Raw genomic sequence first — 18,909 nt, forward strand, 5'->3', positions numbered from 1 at the left:
GAACTTGCGCAGTGTCTGGGGGATTTGTTCCTTGTCCCAGTCAGGGACCCCCCAGTGTTCTTCTGTTCCGCACTATGAGTGCTCCCTGAATTAATATGATCTGAACTCTCATCTGTTCTTTCACTCACTCCATGTTTCTGTTCTTCACCAAGGTAAGAGTTGTGTGTGTGTTTCTTACAGTGTACCACTGTCATCGTCTTTTTCGCATGCCAAGGTTAACGGCTCTTCTGTGCATGAAGCTCTGTGTGTCTCTTCACCCTTCTTTTGTCCTCATTGCTCCTCCTTCCTCTCTTCCATCCTCTCCCTAGCTGTTACTTTCTGCTTCTCCCTGAGGCAATTTATTCCAAGTATCAGCATTTCTAAACTGTACTGAGAGCAAGAGCTGCAAGGATACGGGAGGAAAGATGGGGATTGTTAATGCTGCTAAGAAGGGTGGCAGCCATCCCCCATTTTTGATCTACAGGCCATTACCTGCAAACTTGGATGTCTGAGGCAGCTGCATCTGCTAACTAAATGTAAGAGGTCACAAACTCACAGGCTCTCTGTATATATACCTTTCCCCTTTCATTTTCTTGTTTTCACCAAAATCAATATGACATTGCCAGTTGCCTAGAACAATCCCTGAAATGTGAGAATTCATCAAATAATCCAGCATTCTGAAATTATCTTGTTATAGACAAACACAGAGGGATGCCACTTGGCCAAGAATCACAACGTCCAGGGATGAAAACTAACCCTCCAGTACTCTTAGGCTGTCAGTGCCTCTGCGCAGTTTTTTTTTCCAGGATGCGCTGAGGTTTTCTTACACAGGTGTTGTACAGACTGCTCTAATAGCTCTTTGGCAAGAAACCCAGGCTGACCGTTCTTCTGTGGGTCTGTTCCATCACGCTGATTCCTCACCGTTCTTTATGTCAGCTTTGCATGTGTTCCTGGGCTTTGAGTGGTAATGGAGAGTTTACTATACAACGTGCATGCATGTTCCTCTGTGTAACTACACCTTTTGATTCATACCATGTTAATCTGAAGGAAAGTACGCACTCCAGAAAGAAAGGTTTTCTACGGGATTGTATGTACTGTGCTGGACAGAGGTCTGAGCAACCTATGCTATAACCATTAGACCAAGTAAAGAAGTGAAGTCACTGTACCTTTGTTTGTGGTGGCTAGGTTTTTCGTAAGCTTATTTTGGAATTGCAATGGCTTGTTTTGTTTTGTTTTGTTTTTATATGGGGAGCTAATAAAACAATAAGAAAATGGGAAATTTCTTAAATAGGAAAAAATGAACGATTCTGGATCATTTCTGATGATTTTCAGTGAAGAGTTTCAAAAACACTTTAGCTGAGAGGTTGGCATAGATCGTAAGAAAACACTTTCTTGAGTATAGTAGTGTTTAACTTCTGAATTAAGTATCTTACATTAAATAAAAAAAACCATTGTGATATATATTTCAGCTCGGTGTTCAATCTTGATCCAGTTTACTTGCTGTGATAAAAACTGCAGCCCACTGAAGCCCCAGAGAGATTCATAGAAAGCGGTTGTTTGCCATAGAACCATTTCTCAAAGATAAATTATGTAGCAGTAAAGACAAGTTCATAAACTTTATTGTATTGCTTTAGTAGCGGTGCTTTAGGTACTACCAGGAAGGCAAATTTGACGCTTAGGCCTTCCCCAGGGTTTATCGAACTGTCTTAGAAACTCCCTGTGTTAATTTTTTTCCTTTTCAGATCTTTCCTAAGCTCAGTAGCAGGAGGAGGAGGAAGAGGATGGTCTTTTTTTCTCAATCTTTGCTTAACCTTTCTGACTTCCTAGTTATCCTAGCATGTAAAAGGAATCATACTGTAAGGAAGAAATGATACGTTATTGACTCAAACTCATGTTACTTTTTATAGTCTTGCCATTTTTCTTCAATAGCATGCATCTTTGTCATAGTTTTAAAATTATCTAGAAATAGTACAGTTACAGTTCTTAAAATTATGTGCAGCTATGAGCAATATGTACTATCCGCATTTTCCATATGTTGAGACAATGTTCTAGTTTTATGTGTAGAGTGAAAAAAATGGCGGTAAACAGTCAATCAAGTGGAACTGTATCTTAATAACTGAATAATGAAAAAAGTTAGTATCACATTTGTATTCCAGAGAATTCTAGGATGAAATGTTCTTTGGCAGCCTGTGTAGGTGCTTTGAAATACTAGGTCTTTCTGGCCTTTGCAGACTGCATTAGCACCAAAGGATTTCTGACTGTTTGCTTTAATTGATTTATTTTTCTTGAGAATTTCTGGTGGTCTTTAAGCAGCTATGATTTTCACTGTCTATCTCCAGGTTTCATTTTAGGCAAAGTGTAGGAGTGTTGAACTGTTGATATCCTTAGATGATATTGCAGTCTCTTTCGAGACATAGTTCAAACTGCAAGTTACCAGCCTGGAAGACGTTAAGAAAGATAAAGGCAAGAGTTTATCTTCACTGCCCATGCAGGCATATCTCTCACAGCATAATAGCTGTTCTGCTGTCAAATCCAAGGTACAGATATTTTTGCCACAATATCTTTGTGTGAGTTCAGTCTGAGGGAACTGCCTGACCACATCATGTTAAATACAGCTTTGTCTTTGTCACTGTGAGGATGTTACGGAGAGGGAGCAACCAAAAGCTGCTTTTCTTGCAACAAAAATGTCATTTTGACAGTAAAGTGTAGCCAGGCAGAAAGCTAAATCTATCCACTGAGCTGTATTCTAACCCTCAGCATCCCTGAGACCCAACACATGAGCGCCCAGAATTCAAGTGCGATCTCAGGAATGCAAGTGTAGACATTGCAAAGGGAACCAGATGTCCACCATATATTGCAGCAGCTGTGTGGATCTTGAACCCTATGAATCCCCTTTCTTGTGGGACCTATTTCCTAGTGCAGGGGCTGATCAAGTGGCTGAACTGTCTGGCAGCACCATTAGGAACCACAGTTTGGTTGTTCAGCAGAGGGGAGCGTGCTCTGGAAGCATCCTGTGGTCAGCTCAGAGCACTAAGCAACGAGCTGACAGCAGCCAAGGTGCTTCAGTGAACGTACAGTAGTGTCTCAGAAGTGGGTGCTGGGCAATAAATTACACAAGATGAGACTGAAGGAAGCAAGCCACCTTTTTATATGCCTTCGCTTTGGCACCAAGCAGCTCTGTGACTCTCAGAGACTCAAGTGTTCAATCTCTATGAGCCTCTCAATACTGATGCTGCTCATTTTGTTTGTCAGTGAACAGGTGAAAGCTTCCAAAAGCACCGATGCCAAATTCTCTAGTGTCTGAAGATCTGCACAGAGCTGTTGTGTCTAGGCAAAGTCAGTATTTATAAGGGCTCTAGGGTGGTGAAGAAATTAGGCATCCCATGTAAGAGAGAAGATGTTCTAGGCCATAAAGAGGAATTGATTTGTGGTTATTATTGCTGCCTTTGATCTGCCAGCAGGGATCTGGAACTAATCCACCAGAGCAGCACAATTCTGATATATAGTGCCAGATGGAGATGCCAGAATAGGTTATTCCTGCTGCCTTTGATGCTGCCTTATCATGAAGTGATAAAACAGGTAGACAAAGCAGAGCAAGTAAAGGTTAGGGGAGTGTGAGCTGATGGAAGACTACTGTCTGTGAAGTGGCTGCCAGTCATCACAGCCACTGCAGGATCAATTAGCCATTCGCAGCATTATCATAGCTCGATCAAGGACTGGAGGACTGGCTGAGCTGCGCTGCTGGTTGGTGCACAGTGTTTCTCATCCTGAGCACTTTCCTACTGCACGGAGGGAGCAGAAAATGCCAGCTCTATTTCATAAGAAACCCAGTAAGCACAAACAGCTACAGAAATAGAAAACAGTGTTTTGTATAAGGACGTTTATCCGCCATAGATTCATACTCCACCTCTGAATAGTATCAAAAATGAATCTTACTTTAAAATGTTGTGCTGTAAGGAGTGAATGTGGTACAGTGAATATAATATGCTGAGATGTTGGTGGGGTTTCACCACTTCTGATTTCATTTTGTTTAGGAATTAGAGCAATTTGAGGCTTAGTAAAGCTATTAGTTCTCTGTAGATCTCACAACCATGTCAGTCAGCATGCTCATTGCAAAAGAAGAGCTTTATATAGATGTTGAATCGATTGGCAGTGAGTTGTCAATAAATGTATCTCCTAGACACTGTGCAATTGACAAGCTAATGAAGTACTTTCTCAGTGACAGAGAGATGTTGACAAATCTTTTTTCTGCTTTGCTCTTCCCATTTCTGCACTGGCATTTCTCATAAATTTGCTTCATGCCACATGCCAGGATGTTTTCCCAAATAAGGGGGCACCTGTTTGCTACCTTACACGCTTGGGACAGGATTTTGCAAGCATGTTAGTAGCCTGTATGTTGAGAAACTAAGAGGTAAGAACAGTAGTCAGTCAAAGAATCACATCTGATCTCTCTGCAATGCACTTTACAGCATGGTTCTAAAACGATGCTGAGCAGGTGTCCTGCAGTTTGTCACTCAAGACAGCAGCTTAGTGACTGCCTTCGTTGTTGCTGTGGCACATACATTCATAGAATCGTAGAACGGCTTGAGCTGGAAGGGACATTAGAGATCATCCAGTTCCAACCCCCTGCTGTGGGCTAGGCTGCCACCCACCAGATTAGGCTACCCAGAGCCCCGTCCTCCTCGACCTCTTGCATCTCCAGGGATGGGGTATCCACGGCAATCTGGGCAGCTGTGCCAGTGCCTCACCACCCTCTGAGTAACAGTGCACACAGTTTCAGCACCATTTTCCTTTTTCTCTTGCCTAGAAGCAGATGGAACCCTTGCTTTATTTTTCACTGCTCTTTAGGACTCCTGTGGGTGCCTTTTGCAAATGTCTGATGACCAAGCAAAGTAGCTCTTGACCTTTTTTAAGTTCCATATTTGTTCCTTTAACTCATGACCGTGCGTAAGCACCAACAATTTAGGATGAGTGCTGCCTACCTACAGCAAAAAGATGTTCAGCAAAACTACATCATACTGGTATGCATAAGCCTACCTTCCTTGTAAGAGAAACTATTTTGGTTATTGCGTGCATTAAGGAATTTACAGAGTGACTCATTGCCCCTTGCTATTACAAACAGTTGATGAGAAGACATCGTTTTCATTCCAGTGCTCATAGCCATCGTAGATGTTCTTCATGTGTTGCTGTGAAGTCTGGGGTTTGTGAGCAGTGCTGCAAGTGCACTTTACCTATTTGCTTGCTTTGAAAAGCTTCACAGTAATGGCCATGAGCACATGATTTAAATGATCAAGAATATGCTGTTTGACTAGCATCGTAAAAAAGAATTTGGCACAGTTTCCAAGATTTTCCAAGTTGCTAACAGTAATTACAATACAGATTGTGATGAAATCTCTATCATAATTCCTAGACAAAAGTAATGTAAAGATCTTAACGTTTTCTAAGCTCAGCACAGAGCTGAAATAGGAAACATACATGATTTTCAAAAAGACTCTGATGAGGCTATCTCACGGGAAATCCTGTGCTGTGCAGTGTGCACTAGTGGATTTTCAGTTGTCATGCACATATTAACATGGCATTAAGGGCCAAACCTTGCACCCACTGAAATCAGAAGCAAAACTTATGTTGTTTTTCTTGAGACCAAAATCAAGTTGGCTGAATGTTGCCATTTGATTTTATTGGACATCAAGGAATAAGGGAGCCTTTCAGAGGGCTTCCCTCTGTGGATCTTGGAGCAGCCTGAAGGCAACTCATGAAACCAGATAGACTTAATGGCATGAGAACTTCTTTATATCCATTGCTTTCATTTCCAAGGAGCTTTTTTTAAAAGAGGTAACTGTTACTTTCCAAAGGCATGGCCAACTTCTTGCTTTGCAAGCAGGAAGGAAGCCATTGGAAAAACCTGCAGAGGAACGGGGATAAGAATTCACTTCCTGTATCACGTAGCTCATCCAGCGCCGTGGAGAACAAATAAATGAAAAATATTGCCATTGGGAAAAAAAGGAACATATTACAATTGGTTTCTGGTAGTCGAAAGAAAGCCCAGTCCTTCTTTCAAGGTGTTGATGGCATGAGAACATATTACATGATTTCCTTGTTGTTTCAGAGCTCCCTCCAACTGCAGGTAAGTTTGTTTCACAGAAGAGATCTTTAAGAAAGAGGACAAGATTTTAAAAAAAAGATAATAAAAATTCAAAACAAATGTTAGTGTCTTGTGGTACCTCTTGTGGTTCTGTTTGCTGATGGCTCAGTTTCAGTATGGTCTGAGTAATGAAGAGCTGACTAGTGCACCTAGTTAGGTGTAATTCCCTGAGTACTCTTGAAACATAACATACCCAGAAAGACTGTAATGAAAAATAATAGAAAGGCAGCTGGGGGCTTAACTTATGATCTCTGCTCATTACACTAAGCGACATTTTCATTGCAGTGTTACCATAAAGATTATTGGCTGCCACATAACATAGGTCCCACCTGAAAAGATTCTGGAATAGCTTTGTCTGCACAATAATAGCCACAGAAAAACACCGAAGAGTTGCATAAGACCTAGTCATTGTTTGCTAGATACTAATGGTGTGATGCTGTGTTCAAAATTGGCTGGAAAATTAAGTGAATGTTCTGTATCACTTTTTTCTGTGGTATCTGTGTGACCAACTTTGGTCTTCTGCAGTAGAAGTATTTAACTGAAAAACCAACATGTTGGTAATTTTTGCATCCATAATGGGAGCATGTGATCTCTGGCTTTCTAGCATTATAATATTAGTAGTGAAAACTGTGTTTAAATTGGCTTTGAATCTTCTTGCTCCTTCACATGGTTGTGGACCTGTCTGAGCACTTGTCAGAGCATCTGGAAGGTCATTGTCAATCATTTGTGTTTGTGCCAGTGTTGGCCAGGGATAGTTGAATAGGTCTGTATTTTGGAACTAGAAAGAGATTTCATGAGGAAGATGGTAAAATTCAGTCCATGATGGCCTGTTTCATGTGTTCAAAAATTCAGTCTAAGACGTTTTCCCTGGAACAGCCTTTCTGGAATGTATATCCAACATGAGTTGAACAAAGCCAGCAGAGGTAACTGAGTGCAATTGAATTGTCAGTGATGTGCAGCACTTCATATATGGGAATAAAATGGTCTTTTGTAGTTCCACGCTTTACTCTTTTCCTTTTATAATGGTCTCAAAAAAAGTGAGTTTTCTCATTTCTTCTTCACCTTTTTTGCTAGTAGTGCTTTTGAATAGTGCAACCCAGTGGAGTGGAGTAGCCAGGGGCTTCCTGTATGGGTAGCAATGAGCAGCTGCTTCTCTTCCATCTTCCCTTGTCCTGCCAGTAGCAAAACTACGCACAAATTTGGAGTATTTATATACACAGCTAGTGTATAGACATGGCCAACCACAAACAGACAGACACCCACACAAACTCAGAAATGGCAAGCAATAGCCTGACATAGGAATTAATGCTCAAGGAAAACCCTGTTTCCAGGATCTCTCTAGTATCTGGCTCCGTAAATCTTGATCTTTCAAGTTATCAGGTCCCCAGACCAAGTGTCTCCAACATCCAGCCCCTCAGTCTCAGACCCTTTGTCTCTCCTTTATCCAGCACTAGGCTCATCTTAGCGACAGGCTAGCCAAGCCTGGAGTTTGCTGATGGATCATGCATGCACACTCTCAGAACAGAAAATAGTTTTAAGTTTAGATGGGGCAAAATGGAGGTGGTTTGGCACAGGGCTTGGCCGAATGAGTGTGCTGACCAGCCTCCTGCTTGCAAATGACTGGCCTCATTTATTCCCCACCTGCAACCCTCTTCATTTCCCTGCACTTGCTCTCTACCATCTACCTTGATTCCTGCCTTCCACTCTCTTGGCCCTTCTCTTAAACATCTCATGAGCCCCATATTATCCTTAATACTTTTACTCAATCCCCAGACTCCCTCTAAGCATCCCATAACAAATCCTAATGCCACCTTTACGCCGTAGTTCCTTGGAGCTTGAGTTTCTTGCATTGAATCACCCGAGTGGGCTGTGAATGGAACCAGGGCCTAGTCCTTCACCTTTGAGGCCCTCAGGAGCGGTGGTTTGTGTGGATTAGGTTGGTTGAGTTCATCACTGTTCAGACTTTTTGTCAATTTTGAGTAGTAATTAGGCAGCTGGCCTTGCAGCTAGAAGGGGTGATGAAGGTAGGTGTGTGAGCCAACCCAGCAGAGCAGGGCAGCAATATAAACCCTATGTAAGGAGAATTGTGGTCTCCTCAATCTTCTCCCTGCTTCTGCCAATGGAATCAGCCATCCTCAGTGTGCTGCTGAGCAGGCTCAGGAACTTCAATATTTGCTTAAAAAAGAAAGAAAAAAAGACCATGTATCAGTATTTCCCCAGAGTGCCTGTTCTCTACATCTTATTGGTACACTTTGTCTAGTTACTAAGAAAAAAAATACATACCTGCCAGACATAGAGTAACTTAAGGAAAGTTCCTTGGTTTGCACTTAGCTATTTTTACCCTCTGTTTTCCTTTTCTTTAATGTTAATTAGATGCACAGCAAAATATATGTAGTAAATCAATAATAAAGATTATATAAGGAGATTTAACTGAGCAGCAATCCCTTTAGTGTAGCATTCAAAAAGGAAAATGAGCACTGGTTTGTTTAAGCCCAAGGAATGCCACACAGACAACAACATGAAAGTAACAGATGAGTGAGGAAGACTGTGTTCAGTTGGCTCAAGAAAGGTGACTGCTGCAAGCCAGTATGTTTCCTGCACCATGTTCGCTGCCTCGCTGGGGTTAATTTGCAAGTGGGCAGGTGGCCCTGAATATAGACCCAATGACACAGTTCAGTGAAATGGAGAAAACTGTTGATTTATCTACTACATGCTCACGGTGCTACATAAAGACAAGGGCTGTGATGCTGCAGATGACTTTGGTAAACAGTACACACTTCTTTCTCATTTGAATAGTCTTCTTACTTCTCGTTGCATTCTTTTGCCAAAGAGGCTGATCCTGTTCATGCAGATTTTGCAGCTCTTAATTCCTTTTCATTCATTAGATGGAGGATGTTGTTTGTTCCAGTGGGTGCCTCAGCTCTCTCAGGGTTTGCAGCTGATACGTGTATCTAGCACTAAATTGTTTTCTTTCTGGTCATAGGTGGGTGGGGAGAATTCTCCACCGAAGCCTGTGGGAATTCTTAGCCATAGCACTTGGGGTTCTGTCTTGTGTGGTTTCTCCAGGCCTGAGGTGGATCCAGGGACTGGTCAGTACATGCAAGCTGAGCTGCTCACTCATCCATTTGAAATGGAGTGTGAGAAGGGAGATCAGCCCTCCCAGATCCGTTTAAAGATGTGAATCCCTGGGGAGAAATTCCGTGTAAATGAGTCTGATAGGACCTTGTCCAGGTGCAGAAACGAATCATTTTCTCCTTGGTTTCCTCAAGCTGCCATCTCATTTTTCTAGATAGGTGTGGGTTATTTTATCAACTTAATAGAGTCTCTAAATGAAATCTTTGTATTTCTCTTTATCTCACTTTTTAAAAATGTAAACATAAGCATGTCCTCTCCTTTGCATGTGTGACAATTCCATGGTGGACCCCTTTGTCTGTCCGTCTGCCTTTGTGCAATAGCTGAGGTGTTTGTTGCTCAGTTCATTGTGCGTTGGGTGGGTTGGATTTTCAGAAGACAGATGCCAGCAATCCACGTGCTGTCAAAAACCACTCTGCCAAAAGCCACATTTTTTATAAGGTCTTTAAAGTTGGATGTACAAGGTCATTATCCAATTTTGCGAATCTTCGCCTGTAGATTGTCCTTTAAAAAAGACTTTTCTTGTGTGTGAGGTTTCTGTGAGCTTCCAGCTGAGCTCCTGTAACATGCATTTCATTTAAAGTACTTGTTTCAAAAGGCTGCTGGCCTCAGAGAGGATAAGGAGATGCTTATTATTATTATTATTACTGTATATTAATTAAAGAAATGCCTAACACCTACTTGGAATTCCTTTTTGGAAAAAAAAAAAATGTTCTCCTTTATGTGCAAGAGTTCAAAGAAGTTGGGATTAAATTCACCATTTTAAGAGCTGACTTGTCTGGCAGAATTAAGATCATCCTGCAGCAGCTAGCCCTATAGGAAAGCAGATGTCTGTTACTTCAGCTCAGATCTCCGTGCACATACACGTCTCTGAAATATCTCCCTCGTGTATCTTCTGGAGTGTGTTCCCTTCACAACTGCAGTTTAGGCTGCTGCAGAGTCACGGCAGAACTGACGATGCTGGGCATCATGGCAACATGGGGCTGAGCTGAGCTAAGCCAGAGGTTCAGGTAGTCAGGGTCCATCTCTGACAGTAACCTGTAGGTAAATAACATCAGAAACATGGCAAGTAGAGACTGATTCTCTTCTGAAGGTATATGGCACGGCAGTTGTAAAGTGGAGAGACTGGGGCTGAGGCATCTGGCAGAAGGTTGTGCTGTGGGACTGAATAGTGAAGTGCAAAGATGTCAGGTCTGGCTGGTGGGAGACATGGGATGGATGGGCTTGTCTTGAGGGTGCACGTTCTAGAGTCACTAAGACAGCGAGCCACAGGACAGTTCTGGCAGAGTACTTTGCTTATTGAGCTTTGGAGTGTTTTTTAGGCAGGAATTCACAATAAGTCAATGTTGAGCTGTATGACTCAGCTGAGTCTATAAAGTAACGCAGTTAACAGCTTGTGTGCAAAGTGGGAGCAGAGAGGGAGTGGTTTCTCTGGGCGGACTTCATCTAGCATTTTAAAATACCTAAATGTGAGTATTTGTGTGTCAGTTAGCTGCCCACTGTCCACCCTAGTCAGTGGAAATCTGTAGCAGCACATAGCAGCTGAGCGTCTCGCAGCAGCCCCTTACGTTTGGTAAGCTGGAAAGCTCTCTGCTCCCCTGGCTTTATCAGCAAGATCTCCAGCAAGTACCCCATGGGCTTGGACAGCCGGCTCTGCGCCCATCCTGATCCCTCCTTTCTGAATCATGATCCCAGAAATGAAACCAGCTACAAACAAGAGCTGAAGTGGGCTGTTTCAGCAGGGCCTGTGTTTTAGCCTGTGCCCTAATGCTGTGATTCTTACACTGGGTGAGGTATGCCCCCACTGAGATATTTAATGAGAGTAATTTGGAGGTGGACCCCAGAAAATCCAGCACACTTCCCCCCACCACTTTCTCTTCGCCTTCTCAAAGGCCACGCTCTGGCAGCCCCGTTAGTATGTCATGTGGACAGCGTGGACAGGAGAGGGAGGGGAGGAGGAATAAGAGCTGGGATGTGTGGGTACGTGTGGGTACATGTGGGTACCAGCCAAGCAGCATGGCACAGGCTGCTTCTTCTCATCGCGTTCCCTTCTCCACCCATGTGGCCCAGGCCAAACTGCGGCCCAGCAGCATCATGAACAATACCGTGCTCTTCCCTGAAGATTTGGGGCTCCCTGGTGGGGCAGAACAGCCCATGCTGGGGAGAGGTGACTGTGTACCCCATGGGATCTCTGTGGTGAAGGCAGCCGAGGAAGACCTTAGAGAGCACTTGGATCCCCAGCTCTGGCTGCTGATGCAGAAAGTCTCACTGAAAGGCACAATGCAAGATTTGGGGTGCAGGGGGAGAGTTGGTACCAGGGCAACCTCTTCAGAGGCTTTGGGTTATAAAAATTACTTGGGGCTCTGGAGGTTTGAGCCAGTTTGAAGTATTAGGGAGTGAGAGCAGGGAGCAGAGGAAGGCAAAGCATCACAGACCTGGAAGTACTGGAGCAGCCATGCAGCGTGTTGATGCTGAATGGCCCAGGCACTCTCAGCCAGCAGCAGGCAAGGGGAAGCACCAGCACCTGCCCCGCTCAGCAGTCAGTGCCGCCAGAGTGTCTGGGCATGAAGAACAAGCTGGCACACAAATAGATGACAGGCCAAATCTGATTTTTGTTTTGATGGAACTCACAGAAAGCTTCAGATGATGAACATCTCTGACACTGCTGCCATCTGCTCTCAAAGCACTCACAAACAAGGGGTAAAAAATTAGCTGAATAAAACGAGTCACTCTTGTCTGTGCTTCTTTATGAAGAATCCTAATACAGCAGCTTGCCATCCGAGTGTTCAAGGGAAACAGATATTTGTTTCACTTACCCATGAAATGTTTCTCTTAATTTAAATCCTTTGACTTACTTTACAGAATAAAAATAAGTTACTGGTAAGCTACCAAAATTATACAATACTTGCCAAGTAATTTTCACACACTCACACACACACGCACGCACAAACCAGTTTTCCCTCGTGGGCACATCAGTGGCACGTTAAACTCCTGCATCTGTCTCCACCCTGGGCGAAGATGTTGTTGAGGAGGTGACGTGTTAGCAGCTCCCACCGGAGAGAAGGCCGGGCTCAGTCACAGAGGGAGCATACCATGAGAGCAGCGAGCTGTGCAAAGACTGCCTGGGCAAAGGCCTCTTGCAGTAAGTGCTGGAGAGTTGAAACTAGTGCAGGCTAAGCAACTAAGTGTGTCAGTCTTGCAGAACTTTCAGATTTTGGTGTCTTGTGATGCCATGGCTGGCTTAGCCTTTCCCCTCTCCAGGTTCAGCAGGTGAGCTTGGGGTCCATCCTGCTGAGCTCACTGTAAATAACCAAGGTTGAAAAAATACCTGATTTTGAAAAATTAAGCAGCACTGGGATCTTTTATGTATGTTTCTCAGCTTACAGTACGTATGTGAAGGTAGTATCCCCCCCAAAATCATATCTAACTGTACCTGCACTTTTTATTCTTTGTACTCAACCCATAGGTCTCTTACAGACAGAGTGAGCAACGTATTTTTATGGCTAGCCTTGTAATCCTATTTCAAACTGCTTAAACTCAAGAAAAGCAGTGTGTGCATCCAACGCTTTACACTAGTTTGCTCATCCGCACTAGTTCACTCATCTCTGGGAGTATGCAGCCTTCAGCTAGTGTGTGTTGTCTTGTGCAGGGGAGAAATACTGGAGAAAATTGTGCTGAAGGGGATTTTTGAAAATGACCCTTTGGGAACTTTGTGAATTTTAAATTCAGAGATTTGGTAGAAAGTCTGTGTGCTTTCGAGTTGCAAGGCTCCATGGCTGAGCTTATACTGTAAATTGCAACATTTAGCAATTTGTAGTTTAATTTAGAAGGATCACCTACTTTCCTAAGTGCTTAAGTAATGTGGCAGGCTGCGGTTATTGATTCTCTCTAAATTTATTACAAGAAAGCTGTATTCAGTCTTTCCCCTTGGGAATGCCCCTCCTGAACTGCATGCTTGCTAGTGACAGCTTAGACCCCTGATACATAACCAAAGACCTTGCCTAATATCCTTGCAACTGCTCAGGGAATTTTTATTAAGTAAAAGCATCATTAAAGTAGACAGAATGATGAAGTTTAATGAGTGTCTTTCCCACTTGATATTGTTAGTTTTGCTGCAGCAGCCATAGTGCTTGCATTTGTTAGTGGGGCAGACAGAACGCAGGGAGATTTTGTTTATATTTGCATACAAAGAAACATTTATGTTCATGAGAGATGTTTGCTTTGAAAAATGTAATACAAGGAAAGAAAGCAACCAGAAATCTCTTACTTGGGGACTTTCTGCATTTTCTGACTTGCGTTTAATCTCCCCTTTCACATCAACACAACAAGAAGGCTACCTGCAATGCAGCTGCAGCTGCTAATTGTACAACGGTTCAACAGTTTGCGAGCTGTGGGTATGCTAACTGGCTTCCAACTGTTGCTGCAAATATCTGTTCGCACCCCACATTTTACTCTTCAGCCCAGGCTTTGGGTTGAGAGATGTGCACAGTGTGCTGCCTGGAGGTGTACCGACCTCAGCAACCACTGATGTTCCAAAATACCAAGGATCATAGAATCATAGAATGGCCTGGGTTGAAAAGGACCTCTATGATCTTTGGATCATAGAGTTTCAACCCCCCTGCTGAGTGCAGGGTTGCCAACCGCTAGACCAGGATGAAGGTGCCATGCATGCATTATCAGCCCTTACCTCACCAATCTGCCTTAAAACAGTAGGCACAGTCAGCCTCAGCGTTGCTCTCTGTTTATTGGGCCCGTCTGCCTCTGCTAAGGGCCTCACCATGCAGCGAGCCGCGTCAAGGTGTCGGCTCCCGGCAGCTTGCCCCCCGCAGGCCGGGCTGCGTGGCTGAGCTGCTGAGCCATGGGCAGTGTGCGAGTGTGTCAGCCCATGTTTGACTTCACGGCGATGGCAGAGCAGGAGCACGCACCCAGGTAGCTGCTACAGTTTGGCTGACAGGCGCTGACTTACACGCTGTGGTTTCTGTGGCTGTTCCTTTCCAGAAGGTACCAAAATCATGAAGGGCCGTATATGTAAACTCCACACCTATTACAGCCAAAGGATTTTAGGTTCTTAGGCAGTTCAAGTAGTTGCTTCTCTGCGTGGATCAGTTCAATTAGGGCCTTTTGTTGTGGCTTTTTCTGTTGTTTTTTTTTCTCCTCGAGAGCTATAAAAGTGGTGTCTGTCATTCTACTAGAAGTTCACTGAAAATCCGGAATTCTCTTTTCCCTAGTGTAACAGAAGGCAAGTTCTGTCCCAGCAGCATTATCACAGTCATTATTGTATTTAAATGTTGTTGTGACACCATATGTCTCCCTGTTTTTGATGTGTGCAAACACAAGAGAGAGAGTCCCTGTCTGAGCAGGCTTATATAATCTAAATATGTCTGATCCTTGCTCTTTGCGTACCAGACTGCTGTGATAGATTGTAGAGCATTTATCTTCAGCTGAGACAGCATCATGCAGCTGAAACTTACTTGAAATTTTGCCAGAGAAACCTAAGTAGATGTCTTTGATTTGTTTATTTTGAACCCAATAATTACTCTCCTGGATGAAGTTTGGGTGCCCACACCATAAGAATTAGCAAAAAGAACATTAAAGTGCTGCAGAAGCCTGCAAGTTGAGCAGGTCTACCACTACGAATGTACTGTTTGCGTGGGGATGGGGAGGGAATCGCTGGAGCACCCCTAGTGCTAAATATCATGGGGAGCAAGTACCAAAGCAAAACTGCGACCAGAAATACTTTACAGGAAGATTGAGGTTTTTATCACTTAACCCGTGCAGCAGCCACTGGACTTCACTTCACAGTCAGAAGATGTTGCCCAAGGTAGACTTCACCGGAACTTCACAGTAGATTCAAAATTGTCCATAGTCAGTTCTTCCACTTCAAAAGCATCCATGAAGTCAGTAGAAGTCCCACCAAACCTTTTCTTTTCAGAAATAGTTGGCTAATCTGAGCCCTGCCAGTCCATGAGCTTGAAAGTCTGCTCTGAGAAAGCAGAAAATGAGAAAGGGTTGCCTGAGTGCAAAATTCACATAAAATTTCCAAAGGAAAAAAAAAGTGGAACCTTAGCAAAAAAAGGCATAAAACCCATGAAAAATGCTAAAGCCTTTCTGGTCCTTTCTGGATTGGCACTAACGGGGAGAAGGAGCTGTGGGCAGCAGTAAGCTGAAGATGCAGAGCAGCGACAGGGGACTTCTGCTCCCATCTGCTGGGGAGGAGGTTGCGCTCACATACAGTGGTTTCTCTGTTAATTCAGTTCTTGAAGTCCCTCATGGGGACCTTCTTATTATATGAAAAACCTCACATTACACTCCAGTGTACTGTTATTCCTCCAGAGCCAAAAACCAACCTGAATGTGAATTTAGTATTTAACTAACTCTTGGTTCACAGATTGGAGCAGCATCTATTTCCACTTCTCTGTTGCTAACTTCTCAGAGTTAGGAAATCAGTGCTGACAGCGGCTCAAATGCTGTGCCGCATATTGTTGAGAAAAATATGCTTCTTGTCCCTGGACTCTTTCTACCCTGGATCAGTTTCTGATGAGACAACCTCTCTGAATGACAGCTGAAATGTTTCTGTGCTCTTCTACGGTAGTATTTCCTGATACCAAAACATTTCCTCCCCTGTCTTCCCTCCCTCAGCTCACTTAATGTTTTCCAAAATGGGACAGGTATTTAGGACAGATATCTGATTGGTACGTGTGCTGTACTGGGCTAAAATACAGCCTTGTGCAATTGGGGCTGTATATCTTATGAAAAGGAAAATACGTGTATTCTAGCTAACAGACAGCATGCGGTTATCACTGAGGTTCAGGGCTCTCTTTGTGTTCCTCAGGAAATGGGATCTGATTTCTCACTGACAGCAGGTGATGGCACGCGTAACAGTTCAGTAAGGTGAAGCAGTGTCTTAGTTTACAGCTGTATTTTCCTTGAGCAGGGCTGTTTTGGGCACAGTGCGCCTTGACAGCAGCCTGCTCAGCAGCATGATGTACAGCTGCAGTTGCTGAGGAGGTGAAAACGAGCACTGCGTCTCTTTGGTGCTCTGCGAGAAGCTCTAATCCTATTTTGCAATCCAGGAGCCCCGGGGCTGAAGTATCCTCCAGGTGCTACGCAGTAAAGCTCAGAGCAGGTGCAAGGTTTTAGCCTCCCAGCTAGAGCAGTCTTAGCTACAACCTCTCCATGCCTGCCATAAATAGCTCCACCAGAGACACGCTGTGTAGCATGGTAACTCAAGGGTATCTCTGTCTCTTTGGATCCTTGTTCAATGTCTCTTGCGTGAAGTTGGCCACGTAGTCCACCGGGCCCTGTCTAAGAAGCCGAGCAAATCTTCTGCTACTGAAAGTAGTTTCAGCCTGCAAAGTAGAAAAGGTGACTTAGGTAACGAGTTGCTTTAGCTTCAAGATACGCACTCGGGCCATTAGCCACTGCAGAACTGCATATCAGGTCACGCTTTCTGGAGAATCAAAAGCAATTCATGGGAAGCTAGCTCTGTCCTGAGATGACTTAGTGAAAAGCTCTGCAGGCAGTCCTTGTTGCAGCAGGGGCTGCTCAGACGTGTGAGCTCTACAGGTGGGCTTCAGCAGGACCGGCTGATCCACGCTTGGGCACATCAGAAGGCCCCAAGCCCCAAGCGTGTCCTGTTTCTTGAGAAATTCCACCAGAAGCTGAGCAACAGAAGCACAGTGACACAAGGGAGCGGCGCCGTTACCTTTTTCAGCGGCAGCAATCCTCTCAGGTTGAAGTCAGTGTGCAACCTCATTGGCAGCAGCCAAATGTGGGATCGGAGCAGACACCCACCAGCATGAAGCAGAGGTGTTAGCAGGGGGACACCTTCCAGAGGGATTTCGGTGATTGTGTCAACATTCCGGGTGCTCGCACAGCTGAATGAGCAGAAACAAAGCCCATCCCTCTTCCCTGCTGGGTACACTGACACCCCCGCAAAGTGCGTCTTCAAGAAGCACTCTGTGCGAAGAAGGGAAGTTAAGTTTGAGCTGTGTTTATTTTTGGTGTGTTTTTAATTTAGTTTAATCAGGATTACTCATAAATTATCTATTAATTACTGTGTGATATTTAGCAAGATCCTCTCAGCCATGTAGTCTATTTAGTGTTGCTATGAAAGCTCGCTGTCTTAATTGTAGGATACTTTGTCAACATTTAATCAGTGGTACTTACTAATGTGGCAGTGATGTGTTGGTAGCTGTCCCAGTACTATCAATCATGCGCGAGCAGCAAAGAAGGCTGTGACACCATTGCTCTCTGTCACATTATCAAGCCCTTGGGTTTTGTGGTTAGGGATGATGCTCACTTTGCTTTAAGTGGGCACTCTATCTCTCCAGCTCAACCCAATTTTTGTCATTGTCGACTTGAATATGCGTCGTCGCGGCGCTCTGTGCTTCCGTTCCGTAACTGCCGAGGAAAGGTTGCTAGTTTCTGAAGGCAGAGCAGATTGCTCCAAAGGCCTGCTCTTCCTGGTGTTACTCTGGTAAGTCACAAACAAACTGGTAATACGGACTGCAGCATGAGATCTAACAGAAGAATTGGGAGACAATATAAATGTAATGACCTTCCGTGGTTTTTTTTTATTTCTAGTAACCATATGTCTCGCTAAACACACTGCAGATTGAAAGCCTGTATTTAATGGTTTGATAACAAATGTTCTTTTTGTCTCATTTCCTTACAGCCTTTATGGCAGACACATGCAGGCAAACCCTGAACCTCCAAAGAAGAACAATGACAAGTCAAAGAAGATCAGTCGTAAGCCTCTGGCAGCCAGGAACAAATAAGTCTCCAGCTTGTGCCTCTGGTTTTATATCTTTTACATTTCTTTTGCATGTGCCTATAATATTCCAACACATCTCCTGTTACTCATAATGTAAGGAAGCAGAGACAAGAGGTAAAAGCAATTTACTGTGTGTGCTGCTTTAGAAGATACTGCTTAAGGAATACCAAATTACATACTCTCCTAATTACGGTCACATTTATGTAGCCATTTAATATATCACTGTCAAACACATTTTAGCTTTTCTGTTTATACATATGTTAACGCCCTCTGTTCACATGTATCGCATCCTGTTAATATCAGGGGTTTTGCACCTATATTATACGATATTAAATTTCATACAATATTCCAAATGATTTTAATAAAGGTCTCTATTTGTACTGTGTTTTGATTTCTTCTGTAGGACTTCCGAACAACAATGTTCATGAAGAATGTATGTGTCTCGTTTCCTGCAGTGTGTTCATTTCTTTCATAGGAATGTAATGACATTTTGTCTGATGTGAGTTAGTTAAAATGTAAAGCATTCTGTTCAAGGACTTAAAAATTTTCATCAATTTTTTTTTTCCATTGCTGTGTCCTGCATTTTTGCCTTCAAGGTTATTTTGAAACCGGGGAGAAGGGGAAGAGAAAGAGGAAAGAAAAAAAAATTAGTTTTGTAAAGAGCTGCCAATTGCCAGCCTCAGTTTAGGGAAAGTGAGCTTTCTCATTTGAAGAAAATGGTACTTCTGCCAATTTTTTAAAGCAATTTTTTTTTAAAGCAGAAAACCCAAATAATGTATTTAATCTCTGCCATGAAAATGCTTGTACTGAAGAGCTGTTGCAAATGGCTGTTGAAAATGCCACAGGTGCTATATTTATCCGTATAGAGCCCGCACCACAA

General features: G+C 43.5%; 1 protein-coding gene across 3 annotated transcripts in view; it reads left to right on the forward strand.

Moving 5' to 3' along the window:
• The window catches only part of RSU1 (Ras suppressor protein 1), a 98,629-nt gene extending 80,215 nt beyond the window's left edge, over positions 1 to 18,414 (forward strand). For all 3 annotated transcript variants that reach the window (XM_021387055.1, XM_021387054.1, XM_021387057.1), the window contains exon 9: positions 17,931 to 18,414. In XM_021387055.1, coding sequence (XP_021242730.1) covers positions 17,931 to 18,033 — 103 coding nt within the window. In that variant the 3' untranslated portion in view covers positions 18,034 to 18,414. The remainder of the gene's footprint in view (positions 1 to 17,930) is intronic.

This window comes from Numida meleagris, chromosome 2, assembly GCF_002078875.1.
Source record: "Numida meleagris isolate 19003 breed g44 Domestic line chromosome 2, NumMel1.0, whole genome shotgun sequence".
Taxonomy (NCBI): Eukaryota; Metazoa; Chordata; class Aves; order Galliformes; family Numididae; genus Numida; species Numida meleagris.